Source organism: Caenorhabditis elegans, chromosome I (assembly GCF_000002985.6).
Source record: "Caenorhabditis elegans chromosome I".
NCBI classification, from domain to species: Eukaryota; Metazoa; Nematoda; class Chromadorea; order Rhabditida; family Rhabditidae; genus Caenorhabditis; species Caenorhabditis elegans.
Window position 1 is genome coordinate 8,374,397 of NC_003279.8, and position 18,539 is coordinate 8,392,935.

At 32.3% G+C, this 18,539-nt stretch overlaps 3 protein-coding genes and 3 non-coding genes across 8 annotated transcripts; 3 read left to right on the forward strand and 3 right to left on the reverse strand.

The window, feature by feature from the left end:
• Positions 1-1,093: 1,093 nt before the first annotated feature.
• F16D3.6 (G_PROTEIN_RECEP_F1_2 domain-containing protein) lies at positions 1,094-3,182 on the forward strand (the record flags this gene model as incomplete). Its single annotated transcript, NM_059871.4, has 7 exons — positions 1,094-1,321; positions 1,478-1,657; positions 1,776-1,871; positions 1,983-2,078; positions 2,194-2,272; positions 2,338-2,445; positions 2,901-3,182. 7 exons carry the CDS (start codon positions 1,094-1,096, stop codon positions 3,137-3,139), a joined length of 1,026 nt encoding a protein of 341 aa, NP_492272.2. The 3' UTR covers positions 3,140-3,182.
• Positions 3,011-18,372, reverse strand: T19A6.1 (PQ-loop repeat-containing protein 1). 3 transcript variants are annotated; one of them, NM_182066.7, is made up of 10 exons: positions 18,199-18,362; positions 15,520-15,631; positions 14,390-14,513; positions 13,745-13,813; positions 13,632-13,696; positions 6,515-6,589; positions 5,934-6,049; positions 5,310-5,419; positions 4,741-4,843; positions 3,203-4,031 (listed from the first exon to the last, which is right to left on the reverse strand). In NM_182066.7, exons 1-10 carry the CDS (start codon positions 18,199-18,201, stop codon positions 3,909-3,911), a joined length of 900 nt encoding a protein of 299 aa, NP_871866.2. In that variant the 5' UTR covers positions 18,202-18,362; the 3' UTR covers positions 3,203-3,908. The 3 variants fall into 3 exon arrangements, with proteins under 3 accessions (NP_492274.3, NP_871866.2, NP_001122518.1); NM_001129046.5 differs by lacking the exon at positions 6,515-6,589 and having other exon boundaries at positions 3,205-4,031; positions 18,199-18,372; NM_059873.7 differs by lacking the exons at positions 6,515-6,589; positions 18,199-18,362 and having other exon boundaries at positions 3,011-4,031.
• F16D3.8 lies at positions 9,904-10,046 on the reverse strand. The gene has a single exon (NR_050304.1). It is a non-coding gene; the product is annotated as an Unclassified non-coding RNA F16D3.8 (non-coding RNA).
• ser-5 (G-protein coupled receptors family 1 profile domain-containing protein) lies at positions 10,535-12,643 on the forward strand. Its single transcript, NM_059872.3, has 8 exons — positions 10,535-10,709; positions 10,756-11,073; positions 11,119-11,292; positions 11,345-11,545; positions 11,603-11,756; positions 11,817-12,058; positions 12,107-12,235; positions 12,411-12,643. The coding sequence occupies exons 1-8, from the start codon at positions 10,584-10,586 to the stop codon at positions 12,429-12,431; spliced, it is 1,365 nt and encodes a 454-aa protein (NP_492273.2). The 5' UTR covers positions 10,535-10,583; the 3' UTR covers positions 12,432-12,643.
• Positions 16,256-16,317, forward strand: T19A6.6. The gene has a single exon (NR_050305.1). It is a non-coding gene; the product is annotated as an Unclassified non-coding RNA T19A6.6 (non-coding RNA).
• Positions 16,256-16,317, reverse strand: T19A6.5. The gene has a single exon (NR_050306.1). It is a non-coding gene; the product is annotated as an Unclassified non-coding RNA T19A6.5 (non-coding RNA).
• Positions 18,373-18,539: the final 167 nt, after the last annotated feature.

Consider the following 18,539-nt stretch of genomic DNA (forward strand, 5'->3'; position numbering starts at 1 on the left):
TCGATTTCAAACAAATTTATTGCAGTTGTGCACGCAAAGAAACAAATTGCCAAGAACCAATTAATTGAATTTACGGAAAAAAATAAGGAAGCAAACCGATGTGTATGTTTGATCAAGGCTCCAGAATACTAACATAAGTTGAAAAATACTCTTGAATATCTCCGCGAAAGTAAATTGATATTTTTAACACCTAAATCAAACGTGCAAAACTTTCAAAAAATAAAAAAAAACATTTAAGAAATGCAACCAATTACCTTATTGTATTGATACATCGTGGACTCTTCAATCTGTAATGAAAGTTACTAGGCTTCAAATATACAAAAACATATTTTCAACCACAATGGGTGCCAATTATCTTTCTGTGAATAAATTTAGACAAGTCTATCGAATTTTTGACTGTTTACTTGCTCACTGAACTTCGAGTTATGCTTAATTTTGGATTGATTGGAAATTAACATCATATTCATGTATGTCCACTTCTTGGGACCTAATTTCAGTAAAAAAGAGTGCAAAATTGCTCAGACTAACATTGAATATACTTGAATTTGGTCTGTTTTACTCTACTACTAAATATTATAAAATCTGTAGATATTATTTTTCAATTAATTTTTTGTTGAAAAAATATTGTGTTTCACCGTACTTACCTGCTACATAAATGTCAACGTCAATTTTAATGATTTTAGCATTCTTCTCGAATAAAAGATTAAACATTCAACTTTTTAAAGATTATGTTATTTTTCGTTTTTTGATTTTCCGACTTTCAACACTCAGTTTCATTTTTTTTTCTAAGAAAGTTCGAAGTAGATTTTTAATGATTTAAATAGATTCTAGGAAAGCTTTGAAATATTCTTTTACAACCAGAAAATCTAATAAAAATATTTAATTTTAACTTTATTATACTTGTAGTTGTTAGTCAGAAATTTTTAATACAGTCAAAACTTTTCAGCGATCTTCAGCTAAACTGATGTTTGGCAAAGTTTATTTTTTGAAGATCTCAGATATTTTACACAATTTATAGCAACTCTTTAATTTTCGATCAATTTTGTTTTAACTAAATACCAACCATTTTTATTTTTCAGGGATCCCTAGTACAATGGAAAACGCATCTACTACCTCAGTTAGCACTGCCATTACAGAATCTCCAGAATTCTACAATTCATTGCCACCAGCCAATTATGATTTAGCCGACCTTACAGTAACTCCAATGACATATCGAGATCGAATTACTGTAGAATTTATTCTGAATGCTACATCATGGCTTTTCAGTGCACTTCTTGTCATTTTCGTGAGATTAAGAAAAGCTATTTGGATGTCATTGAAGGTGAATAATATTTTACTTTTTTTTTTTAATCTTGTAGGATTTTTAAAATATCCTTTAAAATAGTTTTTTGTAATTAGCTGCTGCTTTTAAAATGAACAAAAAATGACAACAAGAAAAATTATTTAAAAACCGAAATCTTTAGTTATTTATTTGCAGAGCACAATAGTTTTTGTAACTCTTGGCTCATTTCTTCTAAATATTCCATTGATTTTATTTCAAGCATGGATGGTTTTCAATTTACAAGCAGGTCATCAACCAGTATATACCGTTTTTGTTTGCTCATTTCTCAAGAATTTCTGTAGTTCTACAACATCCGCATATCAAGTTTTGCCCTTTGTAAGTTGAACAATTATCAGAAAAGTTAAGAAAGAAATACGGGTTCACAACATTTTATCTTGACAATTTTTCGGGCATAGCGTCCTACAGAGAGTGTTTTTAAAAACAATTTTTACAGGCGGTATCATTATATCGTTATCGTACAGTTGTTTTGAAAGGACATCCATCTCCATGGTTTGTTATAAATGTTCACATCATAGTTACGACAATATTTGTAAGTTTTCATGATACTCTAAACCCGAACCTAATCTCTATAATATTGCCTAGATCCGTGAATTTTTGAAAAAAAATTTTTTAAAAATATATATCGATTCAATAATTTCAGATTATTTACGCGTTTCTCAATTATCCATTTGGAGAAAACAATAAGAATGATGTGTGTTATACACTTCGATTCAGTAATGGAATGGAACTTGTTCGGGTGAGCAATTGATTTGTAGAATGATTGGAATTAAACTACTTAGATGAAATTACGTGATTTTTTCACTTCAAATATATTGCAAATACCAAATACTACATAATTAACATTTTTACAGATCTTCTCAACGTTATTTTTCAATTTTGCAGCCATCATTGTCAATTTTGTAATTCTTCGATTTGTGAAACACTTTGAAAGTGAGAATAAAAGTGATTCTGATCTCTTCTATAGGATTCTTGTGATTATCTAAAATTTATTTCAGATATCCAATCAAAAAGAATTCAATTAACTCAAAGTCTTCTCATTCAATCAGTAATACCAGTCATTGTATCTTTGCCTTTATTACTTTTATCATTTGAGTTCTATTTTGGTGAGTTTTCCCTACAATTGTATTTGGAAGCAGAAAAACAATTTCCTGGGCGCCCATGGGTCTCGTTAGGAATTTAGCGACAAATCCTTAAATTCACATCTTTTCAATTAATTTCGCCAATTTTTTTCAAGTTATTTCTAATGATTTTTTTTCATTTGCCTATATGCATTTTATTTCATAAAAATCATTAAAAACAACGGAAAACATTACAAAAAAAAGCGAAAAATGCTTGACATTGGCGAAATTATTTGAAAAAGTTTATAATTAATTTCTAAATACCTATCGAGACCCATGGTTGGGGCGGAGCGTTTTCAATTGGCAATGGAGCGCCTTTTCACAAAGTGACGTTTTTTGCTTCTCCATAATATTATTTTTAGATGTCATATATATCAACAAAAAATTTAATCGTCATAAAGATGTGTGCTTTTCTATAATTTGTTCACAATTTTTTTCAGGAATCCCAATGCCAAGCTCATTTGGATCCACATGGTATGCTCTAACATTCCTTGGGCCATTTCTCATGCCACTCTCGTCAATTCTCGGAATTCGAAGTACACGAAAAGAATTATTGGATACAGCTTTATGTGGATGTTTCCCAAAACAATCAGTAGGACACAGTCAAATGAAATCGGCGATTACTGTAATTATGGCATCGAGACATGAAAGAAGCTTTACTATTCGAGATGATGATTAGAATATTATTTCTTTTTTATAAATTTTGAATTCTCATTAGAAAACTGAAAAGAACATTCTCAATTTGTTAACTCAAAACACATTCATTACCACTTTTCGTATTTTATAGGTTAGAATTACTTTGTGAAAAATATCGATATTTACAAAGAATCTAGAAATAAAAAGGGGGACGAAATGAGGGTTAGTGAGGTAAATATCAATAATCCAGTAATTTTCTAGTCAGTTTCTAGGTGAAGTGTTGAAAAGGGAAAAAATCTGAGAAGTATAAACACCAAAAACGATTCAATTTTCAAAAAATTTTAAAATTAAGAGGAATCGATAATCACTGAGAATAGATAGGAATTTACAATAGCATCGGGTAAAAATGGGACGGAAATATCACAATTCATGAGTAAGAAAGGGGGATTTCTGTTTAACAAAACAACGAGCGATAAAAATACCCGGAATCAGTGAAGAATTTTATGTATCTGGATGCAATAAAAAATGATGGAAAAAGAGATTTTTGATAAAATATTGAAAGGAAAAAATTAAAGCTGCTTAATAAAGATACATTTCGCTCAAACACCACAAAAATCTTTTTGTAAATTCGAAATAAGAGCAATGGAAAAATTATCCTGAAAGGCCAATCGTTTAATATGGGTCTCAAGGGGAAGAAGTCTACATCACAGATTATGTTGTTGCTTTTTTAAAATTTAAATGTCTTTAAATGTCTTGAAAGTTCTCGAAAATAAATACTATTCTCTAAGATGAGAATGGGAAAATGAAAGAAATCAATCAATTGCAGCTTCATGAGTTTGAATTGCCGGATTATTGGCCGTGTACGGTAGTTCGCCTGCATTCGTGTTTTTACGATAGATGAATACTTGTCCGAGAATCAGAATATCAATTGTGATCTGTAATATATTGGAAAAGTTTTTAAAATAAACTTTGGGGCAAGTATTGGGCAATTTTTTTTTTGGATAAAAAAAATATTTTGAACGCTTTTCGTATTTTTCAAATTTTATTTTACTTTCAAAAAAGTATGACTGTTAGTTATTACATTTTTTGACCGTCTTTTTAGAACTGATGTTTTAGCTTCGGCTTAAAAATATATAATTCTTATTGAAAACCAAAAACTATAAATTTTTCGATTTTTTTTTTGGAAAAAGATTCAAAATGCCCACAATTTCTTATAGGTTTTTATTTTCTGATCAAAATAAATCGTATTTTTCAGTATTTTTCTCTCATTTCTGATTTTTCTCTGAAAAACACCAAAACATCGAAATTTTTTCGGCTCTTTGTTTTTTTTTTCAAGTTTTGAATTTCAATTTTCTGGAAACTCTTTTTTTCAATATTTTCCGGTCATTTCTCATTTTTGAAAAGGACATTCCTTCTTCATATAAAAATCAACATATTTTTAATTAAATTTTCATTGGTTTTTTTTGTATTTATGTCCTACAATTTTGTTTTTTGTCCTAAAATTATTGGAACTTTTCCAGAAGTTCAAAATTCAAAATTCGAAAAAACACCGAAAATTTTTGATTTTTCGGTTTTTCTGAAAGTTCAATAATGATATTTTTTTCGGTTTTCAAAAAATTCGAAATAAAAAAATGAATTACTTACCTGTAGAATGGCACAAACCCAAAACTGTTTAGGACTTCCCGTTGCAACAAAATAACCAGTTTTAGCGAGATCTCCAGCCAGCCACGCCAATACCATTGGAATACTGAAATTGGCCATTTTATTCAGAAATTCTCATTTTAATGACAGTTTCGAAAGAATTAATTTCAGAAAGAATCCGTCATTTTCAGATTTGTCAAGTTCTCAACGAAAATCCCCCGAAGGTAATGGAAAAAGTCCAGAGAGCAGTTCGACGAAATCCGATATTCTTTTATTAAATTAAATTTTCATTATGTCATTTCTATCTCTCTCTCTCTCTCATTTCCACGTTTTTCAATTCAAACTTTGGATTCAAAATTTCCTTTTTTGTAGATTCTTTTTTTTTTTTCGGAAACTAGAAAATTATCTAATAACCATGTGATTTTTCCCACGTATGTTTGATTCAAATTGTTTCCAACAAACAACATTCAAATGACTACAAAATTGCTTTTTTTTAAATTTCCATAGTTTTCCAAATTTCCAATTTTCAAACGTTTTCATGATATGAACCCGAATAAATTAGTAATGTTTACCTCATTCCTTGTGTTGATTTTCTTTGGAAATTTCGAAGTAACTGAGGTACTCCAAGTGTGGCTTCTGTTAACAATGCAATCATTCCAATCGTTTCTATTAGGATGCTTATCTGAAAATTATGAAATTTTGTGACTTTATCCGAAATATCTTTAAAATTTAGAAATATCAATGGGGAAATACTCAAAATGATGCTAAAATGGTAAAAGATCAACCTAGTAAAAATAAAAGAATTTCGAAATTTTGAAGACTTTGGCAATTCTTCAGTTTTCTTCTATCATAATTTTGGAAGTCCACGAAAAAGTGTTTTTACGAGTTATATCTTTTAAAAAGCTTTAATCAAAATTTTCGTTAAAATTTTCGAACAATGCTCTGAATCTCTCAAAAAGTCGAAAAGTTGGCTGAAATATTTTTTTAAAGATTCAAAACTTTGATCGAATTTAGTTTTTAAAAAAGGAGGTAATTTGTCAAAACCTTAGCTAAATTTTTTTAGGTTTCGAAAATTTGACAGAAATTTTTATTAGTTTTGTAATTTGCAAACACTGACTATTTTAAAAATAATAATTTATAACGTTTTGGAAGGTTTTGGAAAACATAAGTGTATCGTTTAAAAACTATTATCTTACTTGGAAATGAATAATGATAGACATGATTCCTGACCAAAAGATGGTGAATACAAGTAAGGCAATGATGAATGATGCGAGATCGTGCCATGCCCAGAATGATCGAATGAAGTCTCCCTCTGAAATTAAATATTAAAGTCATCAAAGATATTGGTTTGGTATTTGTTTTGCCAATGAGCTTCTTCGTTTGATAGCAGATGAAAAAAATATGCTGAATTATTCGTGAATTCGTCGTAATCAGGGCTGTCGTTTTTTTTTGAGAAATTCGATTTTTTGTTTTTGGTATAATTTTTTTGGTGACAGCCCTGGTCGTTATGTACTTACTATCTTATACATGATAGCATTAGGAATTTGAATAATGTAATTTTTGAAACTTATTCTTGCACCGGGAGAGGGAAAATAGTTTACGTTGAATTCAGATATTTTAAAAGCGCATTTGCAAAACAAATTCAAATGGATTTCACTCTTTATACCAGAGAGAGAGAGTGAGAAATATATGATAGAAGTGGGATCCACACAAAATAAAATAGTTAACTGTGTGCATATAGAGTTACAACAACGATCAAATTCTGATTTTTCTTCACCTTTGAAGTGATCCCATTTTCCATTGATAATCACGTAATACAAGTTTGCAACTGTGTTCCGATGATATGTTTGTTCTATAATAAACTCAAATTCGCAACCACAACACATTAGGGAAAGATGTACTTGCAGGCAGTGTATTTTTTTAAATATTTCCACTTTTAAAGGTGAACATTTTATGCAAAATTAATACTTTCTTTGATTAGTGAAAGTCCGTGGGAAACAAATTGGTTAGAAGACGCAGCAATCAAGAGCTTCATTTGCGTGAAACAAGGAAGAATGCAATGTGAGTTTAGAGTTAGGGCACAAGCTTGCTCTTTGGTGGGACTAATTTTGAAGTTTAAGTATTTTCAGAAAATACTTTACTTAATTCTACCGTTATATTTTGAAGCTGTAAAAATTTCTTATTGAAGCTAAAAGCCAAATGATTCCAGAGTCTCCACATCTCGTAATCTATTCTTTCATGAGTCAACCTTTTTTATTTTTTCTTCCATTTTTGACTCTTTCAATCTTTGACATAGACACCGCGTTAATGATGCTCTCCTTGGAAAGCTCCGCCCCTACTTTTTGCAGGACATCTTCGGACCTCACGTGAGTTTGTGTTTTCTTCTTCTTCGTCCCAATCATTGTTTACCAAAATGTCACTAGGAAGAATCGCGGAAGATGCAATTTTGAAGACCTCCAATCTTATTTCGACAAACATTCTTTGATTTTTTCCTTGTTGCTTTTTTCTGGATGGATTCTTGGGAATGAAACTCTTAACCGAAAAAGATATCATTCCTAAAGTTATAAAAAATGTTACACAGGAATTCAGAAATTCTGTTCTATTCTGATTTCTAAAAGGTCCAGCAAAAAGTTTCTCAATTTTTTGTAAAGTAATCCACACAGTTGAAATTGAATTGAAGTCGTTTTTTCTGACGACAAAGCAGAGCAAAAAAGCAAGAAGGAATCCTTCTATTCTCCATTCTTTTCTCTTTTGCACATCTAGGTTGCTTCGTTTTCTTCTTCTTCTGCTCCTGCTCCTGCTCCGAGCTACTTTCATGTGTGCAAAATCACCGCTTCATCCTTCTGAAGACTCCGCACCCCTCGTTATTCAATATTCCCTTCACTCAGTTTTGATCTGATCCTTGGCTTTTTATGGTACTTGAAGAAATCCTTCGCATATGTGTATGCACGTGCCTTTTTACTCTTCACCTCTCTCTTCTTCGTCGCCTTCTGTTCGATCATTTGTGTAAAGCCGAAATGCTATTTTCAAACTGTGTGTGTAGACGTGGACAGAAGGAAGCAAGAAAACTTGGTCCTTTTTCCGAAATCCAAAGCACATCAGTAACCTTTGCAATTTGCATTCAAAATCGGATAGAGTTATGGTTTTTCACATCACATCAGACATAAGGCGGTGGCGGATGGAAGAATAGGATTGAGAGGCGAGGCAAACGACGGATAAGCCGATTGTATTGCATTTTTATCGTTCGTCCTGAGCTTCTCAATTACTATGCTAATTCTTGTTGAAATGAAGGAGCTACTGCTTTGTTTGTTTCAGATTATTCTGATACAGAACATTGCTTTCTTTGTAAATTCAAAAAATATTTCGATGAAGCCTTTTGAATCTTTGGTAAATTTTTTATTGACGCAAAGTTTAAGAAGTTCTTCATTCTGAAACATGTTCTCATATACAAATTCGCAACTGTGTTCTGATGATATGTCTCTGCATGTATAAGAATTATTGATAAACTTACATCCACAATCTGGTATTCCATACGTCGTGGTTCCACGTTTCCAATATGAAAACTCAATCAACCTGTTCAATCTTCTTGAACCTTGTAGACCCCCTCTCAACGTTTTTGTACTTTTTGAAAACGGAAATCTTATTTGAGGCCAATATTTCGGAACTTTATTTCGCCTTTCTCATCCTGCAGTTCAGTTGATTTATCAATTATAATTGTGTGAAAAGCGATCACCAACTGACGCTTTTCTGACTCCTCATTCAAACATTCCAAGACTCTAACCAACCACATTCCATCAATGCTGCTCATTTAGAGAAATTCTAACAATTATAACATCTTTTGATATGAGTTTCTTATGGAGTTGCTCTTGGCAGCCAAAGGGTGTATCTCACGGCACCAAAGGCATGTGTGTGTGTGCACCACACGCGAAAACCATAGAACGCCATCACTTATTCATAAACCAGTGCGACGGCACCCTTCTTCTTCTTCATATGCTTCTTCTTCACACTTTTGCCCTAAACAACGAAGACGTCAGGAAGGAAGAAGGAAGACGATGAGGGTATTTGGTGAAGATAGGAGAAGAAAGACGAAAATCGTCTTTCCACTTCCGTTCAGCCCTAATTCTTCCCATTTTTTCAATGAACATCTAAAAAAAAGGATCAAAGCATCAGAATGTATCTTTCTCCGAAAAAGGAACTATTCCAGTTTTTCAAGATTCCAAGATCACAAAATAGTTCTCAGGAATTCTTTTTTCCAGCACTTGATTCCATGATCTATCTCTTTTAAACATATCAGTTAGGTTCTACATGCGTACTTTTGACCTCTCCATAGATCTCGATGGACTCAACACTTCCTTCACTCTATTTCATTTTTCTGCTGCCCCTCCTTCTTTTCTTCATTTTTTAAACCAAACCTTTGGCTTTTCCTTACATTGAAAAATTCAGGCATTATACTTGAAACAACAACTTTTCTTGAACTCCTTTCTCCATCCGCTCTTCTAAACTTTCCATGTTGACGTTCTCATGGCTGAGAGCCTTGTAAGTAGAAGCCTCAATATTTTGAACCCAACAAAAAACACTTCATCTGAAAAACATTCTTCGACAATCAATATTCAACGATCTTCTGAATTTTGTTTTAAAATGTTCTTCGAGCTCTTGCCTGACTTCCGCGATTTCTAATATTACATTCCACCTCCTAATCGTCCTAAATTACTCGCGTATCTATCGGTGCCATCCCCAAAAATAGGCACATTCTGTCATTCTAAATAGACGAATTTGTTCTTTAGAACATATATGTATATATTTTTAAGTTGATCAAATTTCCCATACAGTAAATTAATTATTGGTTCATCAGCTATAAACTTCAAACTAGAATGGTGATAATATTAGGTTGGAACCTAGGTAGCCCTAGGTAGCTTAGCGTTTCCTATTGTAAGGGTATAAGGCCAAATTCAACTTTTATTGCTCTCATAGATCCTTTTAAACTTTTTTACAGATAACGGTTCTAAGAAAACAGTTCCAAGGTCTCTAAAATCAGTCAAGCGCTTTTTATTTAACTATCATCGGTTGAACTTCAAGCCAAATTGAGCACTTTGATTGAACTGATGCAAATTTCGATTTGTATCTTCAGATTGAGTAAGATGCCCCCTTTGATATATATCAAGAGTCCAACTTCTTCTACTTCTTCACCTACTTCTTCCGTTTTCTCACAAGTCCTTCTTCTTCTCTTTCTTCTACTCCTTCTGCTTCCTTCAGCTTCAACGCTGTCCTTCTAGGGCGCGCAGTTGTGTGAGAACCTGCGCGCGCACTCAATATCACATGATGATGGGATGATGATGACCGCCGCAACTTCTCGACTCCGTCCGGCTTCTGACTCTTCTCTTCAAAAAATGTTTCCAAATTTCAGATCAATTCAGTAGAACACCCAAAACAGAAACACCTTGCGCCTCCGTCATTATGTGGGCGGTGTAGGGTGTCTTCTCTCAGATTTCGGCCCAGAATAGGAATAAAGTTTCCAAAACGGGATCCAAAGTAGAAGAGCACCTCTCGGCTCCGCACGCGATTTCGTCTCCTCCTCCATGCCCCTCTTCTTCGCGCCCTTTTTTTCGCCCCTTACTTCTTCTGATTATCTTCCCATTCATCCGCGCCAAAATTCTATTTGTCCTCTTCTTCCTCCCCGTGTGCTCCTCCTCTGCTCCTCCTTACCGCCTTTTTGTGCACTCGTTTTGTGTGATCATCGGTTCTTTTTTCTTTGCTGCTTCGCTTTTTTCAAAACTTTGTAGCAAAAATATTTTTTAAGAGAAGAGTGGCAACATTAGAAACATCGGACCATCACCGTCATCGCCGTCATGTTTCAAGTCTCCGATGGAGATGGCGGTGTCGTCGAAGAAGTCGACTACTCGAAAATTGCAAAACTGGCTGGGATAAGTACGGGCAACGAATCAGATGTTGTATCGGAAATGTGTAAAGAACAGGTTGGATCAGTTCAAAATTTAAATGATTAAACCATAAAATTTGCAGCTTCGAATAATTCTCCGTGAAAAGTTACGAACTGGAGAACAATTACCCCCTGCTGTACTTGTGCTATTGTGCATTCCAGCAGTTATTATAATTCTGCTAACCATTTTCGGAAACCTTCTTGTCCTATTCTTCAAAGCTCGTGTCGGTCGTACAAATACAACACTTTTAGTTTGGAATTTGGGTTTAACAGACTTTTTAGTCGGTGTCATTGTACTCCCAATGGGAGCCGTGTACTTAATATATCGAAAATGGATATTTGGACGGTTTCTTTGTCGATTATGGGTAGCAGCTGATGTAACATTTTGCACTTGCTCAGTGGTAAGTATTTGATTTTGATTTCCAATCTGATATCCACTTCATCAGGTGACAATATGTGTGATATCTGTGGATCGATATCTCGCAGTTACAAGGCCACTTCGATACAAGAGCATTGTCACGAAAACAAAAGTAATATCAGTGATGACAATCATCTGGATATTCTCTTCGTCGATTTTGCTCACAACAGTTCGGTGGGAGCAGCCAGAATGTTACGATGATGTAAGTTTTTCGTCATTTTTGAAATATCAAACTAGATCAAGTCCATTTTCAGTCCTTGTGTTTTGTTGGAAATGAGATTCGCCACTTGGCTCATAGCGTTGTGTTTGCATTCTTTCTACCAGCATCAGTCACATTAACACTTTACTGGCGCATTTATAAACTTGCAAGGAACCGTCAAAAAGCTTTAGATCGTGGGTTTCTCATGATTCTCGGATCAAACATGAACTTTCTCACGAACACGCTCAGTCAGCAGGTATTGAATTTTTGCAAAAGATTCGTGTTTAATAATTCACAAAGTTTCCGCTTTCAGACAACACTACGCGTACACTTTGGAAAGACAAACGGGATGGTGGAGCATCAGCGACGGGTACTCAGAACACATGAGAGAATTGCAAAGACATTGGGTGTCGTCTCTTGCTCATTTCTCTTTTGTTGGTTGCCATTTTTCGGGTTATATTTGACAAGTGAGTATAGTATAATAATTTGTTTCAAGATCTTTTACCCGGTAACTAATCCTATTTCAGATTATAAATGTTCTGGTTGTGTTCCTCCGATTGCCATCGATGTAGCAAGTTGGTTGGGTTACTGTAATTCAATGCTCAATCCCATCATCTACTCATTCACAGTTAAAGAGTTCAAACGTTCCGCATTCCGGCTCGTAGTGCCAATTTGGCAATTTGTCAATCGATGTTTACCATTTGTTCCAGCCCCGCCCGATAATATTTTGCAAAGGATTGCAAGACATGTACATAGGCATAAGGAAAAAGTAAGTCACACTTTTCTTCTGTTTTTTCTTCAAAATGTAATGTTTCAGGAAATGCAAACAAGGCACCGATCGTTTGAAATGTCATCGAACAAAAATGGAATGCTGACAACGAAAGTTCGATCCAAAAGGAGGCAAACTGAACCAAATGTTGTTGGGCTCATTACTCCTGATCATAAGGTGAGTAGTACTTTTGAATCCATTTTTACACCCAACAAATAATATCCCTCAATATTTTATATTTCCCAAAAAATTCGAATTCAAAAATCCCTACGATTCGGTAAATCTTTTCTCTCTAGCATAAGGAATAGCCCATCTCATTTAATTTTATCTTCAAAAATCTTTGCGATTCCAGTTGCAGACAGTGGCTTCGTAACCGAATCTCATCTCATCATCTCTTCTCTTTCCTCTTCCTCGGACGTGTTCATCTTCCCATGTCATAATTAATTTGTTTCCTTTTTTACTGATCCGGTGTGATCGATATTGGAGAAGAAACTCAATTTTTTGTATATAAAACATCTCATCTTCTTGTCTTTTACACACATATACACACCCGCTCTCATTTTTGAATAATGAATAATTCGACAGAGCAAAGACGTACTTCGGAATTTGAACTAACGAGAGAATGAAGACGAATAGAGAGGAAAAAAACGATTTTTGCAATACACATAACTAGAGAAGTGCTTGGTTGCTGAGGAGATGAATTATAGATATGGTAGGGATGTGGGGGAAATGTGAGAGCAAGTTGACTGAAACTGGGAAAAAAAGAGTTGGAAAAGAAAGACCAGAGAGTGTAATTAGTCAGATTGGATTTTGATATATTGTGCATTTTGTTCAAGGAATCCGCAACAAAGTCTACTGATGTTTTCTGGATTCTTGAACATACAAACATCTAGTTACACTGAAAAGCATGCAAACAAGAAATATGGGTAGGTTGATCTGGTTGAATCATAATAAATCTGATACTAGTTCCGATTTTGCGAACTATATTCGTAAAGCTCTGACTGAAAACGTTTCCATTGGTGCTTTTCGCATGACTTTTGGACAAAATGCTTGATTAGTTGGGTTATATCCGATAAAGATTGCATTAGAAATTTAAATATTTTCCACAGTGACACAAGATTGAAGAAACCAATGGAAATACTTTATAACTTTTACAGAGAATCCTAGGAGAGAGTTCAAATATTAAAAATGTATTTGAAAAGCTAGCAGCAGTTAGTCAGTAAAAAGAGTCAAGTTTAAAGAAAACTTTCAACAAAGGATTTAGTAATAAAATCACTTTTACGTCACAACACAACATAGGTTCATAAAGTTATTTATATTTGTTAATAGATCACTTGAATCCCAAAAATAACTGCCCAGATATCCTAAAATATCTTCTCCTCTCTATATTTTCTTCCTCGTATTTTTGTTCAAACTTATGTTGACGTCACATGCACACACACATCGTCTCACATTCCCATTCACACAAAAATGGCACAGAAGGATGATGCATGCGAAGGAGCAAAAAGTTTCTGGCTGATGGATCGAGTGATGGGCAGTCACTTTTAGATCAAAGAAATTGTGAATAACTTACTGAGAATTGACTTCCGAAGTGGCTTTGGTGTGTGTTTTCGATTCATACGGACAGCAAGTTCCAGCCTGAAAAATTTATTTTTTAAAATGAAACATCATGTAGCCTGAACTCACATCAAAATCATACAGATGAGCATAACAATACTTTGAGCAAGAAGAGCATTGTCAAACCATTTTCCGAACCTGAAAAGAAATAATAAAAAATGAAAAATTCACACACATGTTTCTTTTTTTTTATTTTAGGAAAAAAATGGGAAAATTGCCGAATGTTTAAAAATTTCCGAATATTTGACTTTTTGAAAAAATTCAAAAAAACATTGACTACTGAACTGGTACTTTTTAATTTGAACAAAAGCAATTTATAAATGTTTTTAAGTTTTGATATTTGACTATTTTAGCACCATTTCAAAATTAAGATCTTACTTTTAATTAATATTATAAATTCAGAAATTTATTTTATGTTCAAAAATTTGTATAATTGTTTTGGCTCACTGTGAGAGCCTTGGAAAATATTACAAGACTGTAATATTCAATATTAGTCCAACATATTTTTCGATATTTAAATTCTTCTCCAATTGTTTCAACCGAACTAAGTATACTAACGACTTGATTTATAAAATAATTATCTAACTCAAAAAATTATTTACATTCACCACTTTTTTGTTGTTTCTTTTTGAATGGAAAATTTAAAAACTCTAGAAATTATAATAATTTTGATTTTTATAATTAAAATACTTCAAAAAATAAATAAATACTCACCAGAACAATATACGAAGAATATTTGCAACGCAGAGAGCAAGACACACGAACAATGAGAAACCAGAAGCATTGCGACGATGATGAATTTCAACATATTGAAATACGTATGGAATCGATCCTCCCACTGAAATTATAAATCTGTGAAATTTTATTTAAGAAAATGGACAAGTTTTTGGGAGTTTTTTTGTATGAAAAATTTGCAAAAGCAGTATCATTCATCTATCTCTCAATCTGCTCAATTTGGTGCCATTTTCAAACTTTTCAAATTAAAACTAAAAGAAAATATTTTTAAAATTGGAAAAGAAAGGTGAAAGAAAGATTTGAATAATATTTTTTCTGACGAAAATTATTTTGTTAAATATTATATAACTTTCGTTGAAAACATTTTTCTTCATTTTGAAAACAAAAGATGAGATCTTCTTTTTCAGATTTTCCAATAAAAACTAATTTTTCTAGCCAATCAAATATTTTTCACTTTTCTACATTGATTTTCAGATCGAAAACATAGAAGTATCACACCGAAACGAAAACATTTAGATTCGATTTTTTTTTTCTCGTATTCCAAAAAATAAGATTTTTTAAAAGAAAATAAACTATTTCAAAATTGTATCAAATTTTGTTTGTTGATAAGAAAAAAAATTTTTTTCAAACTTTTCGTTTTCGATAACATGTAATTTCCTTCTAAACAAAATAAAAATTCTAAATTTAAAGCAATTGCTTTTATAATTAATTTAAAAATGTTCCTTTCAAATTAAAAAAAAAATAGAGAAACCAAAAATGTTCGATTTCTCAATTAAAAAATATTTTGTGCTTCGTTTTTTCAAATTCAAAAAACTGATTTTTAGAGATGTTTTTGATAAGTATTTCAAGAATATTGGTTTTCTCTTTCAAAGCAAATTCTTAAAATCGTTTTTGTAACTAAAAATTCAAGAAAATTCTTAACTTTTACTTTTTATTTCTTTTCCGATTTTTTTCAAAAGAAAAGTTTCTTATTTCCAAATCTATACCAAAAAGACGTTTTGTTTGATTTTCACAGAATAATTGTTTATGTTTCGAATCATAGATCATCAACAAACAAACAATGATGTTAATTTCAACGTTTTTCTCTTCAAACAACACAAATGACTCACCGATAATGAAGAATTGGAAAAATTTGGTGATTCCCATGATGAGCCATGTGGATACCTTTTCCCAAGGAACGAGACCGAGTCCTCGCGGCTCAACGACAATCATCGTTTCAGTCTGAAATTATTGAATATTTATTTTAATTTTAATGAAAATATGCTTGACGAGGGGGAATTCAGGATTTGAGGCGATTCCGATCAAAGGTACCGCCGAAAAAATTATGGATTTTTTTGGTTTTTTAGCTGAATTCAACTTTGATATCATGTTTTCACTGCTTTAAATTATTCCTGATCATTAAATTATGTGAGAAGTAATAATGTATCAATCAAGAAGAAAAGCCAAATGAGAAATGAAATTGTAGGCACACTTTGGTTGCTAGGATGCACGGATTAAGAGTGCGTGCGGTGTTGGAAGCAATGAAATATATTCTTTTCAATTTTTAATATTTCAATTCAGAAATACTCTGATTTCTGACAAAAGGATTAGTTTCAAATTGAATGTCGAAACATTTTTCAGAAATTTTCAAGTGGTCTTATTGTGAAATTCTATCTTTTTAGGCCATTTTGAATCTACTGAGGCCGAAATAATTTACCTACTACACCTTTAAGCTAAAACTGGAAAAAATTAAAATAAACCAGATTAACCTACTTTTGAAGAAGAAAGATACAATTTAATACAGAAATATACTAGAAAACAATAAAAATATACTTTTTAAAACAAAAGACAAGAAGGGTAAACCCTCCGAGATGTCCTTGGACACCTTTTATGCTAATTATGGATTGGGAAGAAACATTGAGGTGAGAAGAAGAAGAAGAAGAAGAAGAAGAGAGATAAAATAGGAATAGAAACATTTATTATGAAGTATCTTAATTTTAAGTTAAGGTTTGGAGAAGATATTTCACAAGATTTTTATCGAATTTTCCAATTAAATTTTTGGACAAGTTAGAAGACTTGAATGATTACTAAAAAGTGATTCAAAACTCAAAAAAAAAGCAATAAAAAATTCTGCAATAAAAGAAGCACAAATCAAAAAGTGTCATTTCAAAACTTTTACCAAGTTTTAGATTATTTTAATTCACAGTTTAAAAAAGTGACAATAACTCGGTTTTTGCCTATGATAACTTTGAACTCTTAATTTTAAAGATTTTTCTCATGAAATCAAAAAAAATTGGAAGACATATCAAGCTCATTGCAATGCGATTCGATTTCTTGCTGTACAAGAGCACTATTTTTTTAATTATTCAAAAAATTTGGGATGTTTTTATTTGTCATTTTCTGATATTTTCAGTAAGTATTAATTTTTTAAACAGTGTTCGATGCTGAAATTTTTTAAACGAAAAAGGAGTTCACATTATATTTCTTTTCGATTTCCGACTGTGTCGTTTTAAACTAAAATAAACAATGCGGTTTTCCGTATAATTTGATCAAAAAAGAGCTATATATTACTTGAACCTTGAAAATGTGAATGATTTTATTATAAATGCACCTGTTAGCTCTCTCTTGAGAGATAACAATAATAAAAAAAAGAAAATATATATATGCAAAACGGAACAAATGCATAGCCCTCACATTGTCGAAGTGTGTTGATTATTACAATGTGTGAAGAGAAAAAGAGAGAGAGAGAAGAGTGAAAATGTATAATAATTCAAACAAAACAAAGAATATCTGTAGCGAAAATTATCAGAAAATGTTTAAAATTATATATAAAATCGGTTTTTTTTTCTATTTAAAATTTACGTTTTTTTTCAGAAAAAACTGGCACTTTTTCATGGATCTATCAATATTATTAGTATCATATTCAATTTTATAAAGAAATTTCAATAGATTTGTTTATTTGGAAAACTTTTACTTATTTGTTTCACACGGAACGAAAACTTTCACGAAGTAGAAAATACGGCGTTCACCATCCGAAAAAACAGGTTTTGGAAATCACATGACATTTTCTTTCTTTTTTTCAAAACGTTTTCTTTAAATTATTCTGAAAAGTTTCATAAATCAGGAGAATTGAAGAATTATATAGTTAAATGGGAGCGGTGTGAAGTGATAAGAATAATTTTTTATCAAAAATGTTTCAAAAAATAAAATCGAGCTTATCGCTTGTGGTTTTCTAATGGTGCGTCCATAGTCTGCGGAAAACGGGAAATGCCCGCGTGCGGAAGCGTCCATAGTCTGCGGAAAAAAACAAGGAGTTTCTCGCTTTGTTATTTGTCAATTTCAAAATAGTGGGCGTGTTCAACCGATTAGAGGCTGTAAAATTTTAAGCTGAACAATGGGAAAACAAGAAACAACAGCTGATTGGTTGGCCACGCTACTTTTTTGAATTTTGAGGAAAAAAAAGCGAGGAACTCCGGTTTTCCGCAGACTATGGACGCACCATAATCATTTTATTTTATATTTGTTTTCATTTGTCTCTTTTTCAATCTCTTCTCTGTCAATTCGATGGAACTTGTCGGAAAATCATTTAAAAAATCGATATTTGTCGGGAAAAAACACAAGAAAACAAAAAAAACTATTTTTCTTCAAAACGTTTACTTTTTTCTATCAATAAATAATTCAGAGACAATTAGAAATTTTGTACTGTCTGGCGTAGGAGACATGACCAAATTAGCACGATGACTCATCGGTTACACGAGAAAAAAAAACAGAAATCACAATTATTTTCAAAAGAAAAATTCGAAACTAACCATGAAAACGGCGATTGAGGGAAAGTTTGATAATCAAATTTCCCCCGTATTTTTTATGGATTTCTCTTATCGAAATAATAGACGACAAGCAGCAATATTGGGTGATTTTCGAGATGGTGACAAGTGGAAAGCAGTGTGGCTAATGACCCCGCCTTCCTCAATCGAGAAATGCGCAAAGGAAGAGGTTGACGCGCATGCCGTGAGTGTTGGCGCATATCTCGTGCAAAACTTATTTTTATATTATTTTCGTCATTTTTTATCTGATTTTATCGATTTTTAATCGATTTTCTTTCCGGTTTTTTACTTTAAAATTACAATTTACTGATTTTTATTATATTTTA

What these genes read in the sequence shown, in the direction of transcription:
- T19A6.1 (NM_182066.7), bottom strand. An exon ending in CTCATCTGTATGATTTTGAT is followed by an intron (nt 13,697 to 13,744) that starts GTGAGTTCAGGC and finishes TAAATTTTTCAG; the next exon opens with GCTGGAACTTGCTGTCCGTA. An exon ending in ACTTCGGAAGTCAATTCTCA is followed by an intron (nt 6,590 to 13,631) that starts GTAAGTTATTCA and finishes AGTTTATTATAG; the next exon opens with AACAAACATATCATCGGAAC.
- ser-5 (NM_059872.3), top strand. Translation starts at nt 10,584, where the DNA reads ATGTTTCAAGTCTCCGATGGAGATGGCGGTGTCGTCGAAGAAGTCGAC. An exon ending in AGCCAGAATGTTACGATGAT is followed by an intron (nt 11,293 to 11,344) that starts GTAAGTTTTTCG and finishes GTCCATTTTCAG; the next exon opens with TCCTTGTGTTTTGTTGGAAA. An exon ending in TCATTACTCCTGATCATAAG is followed by an intron (nt 12,236 to 12,410) that starts GTGAGTAGTACT and finishes TTGCGATTCCAG; the next exon opens with TTGCAGACAGTGGCTTCGTA.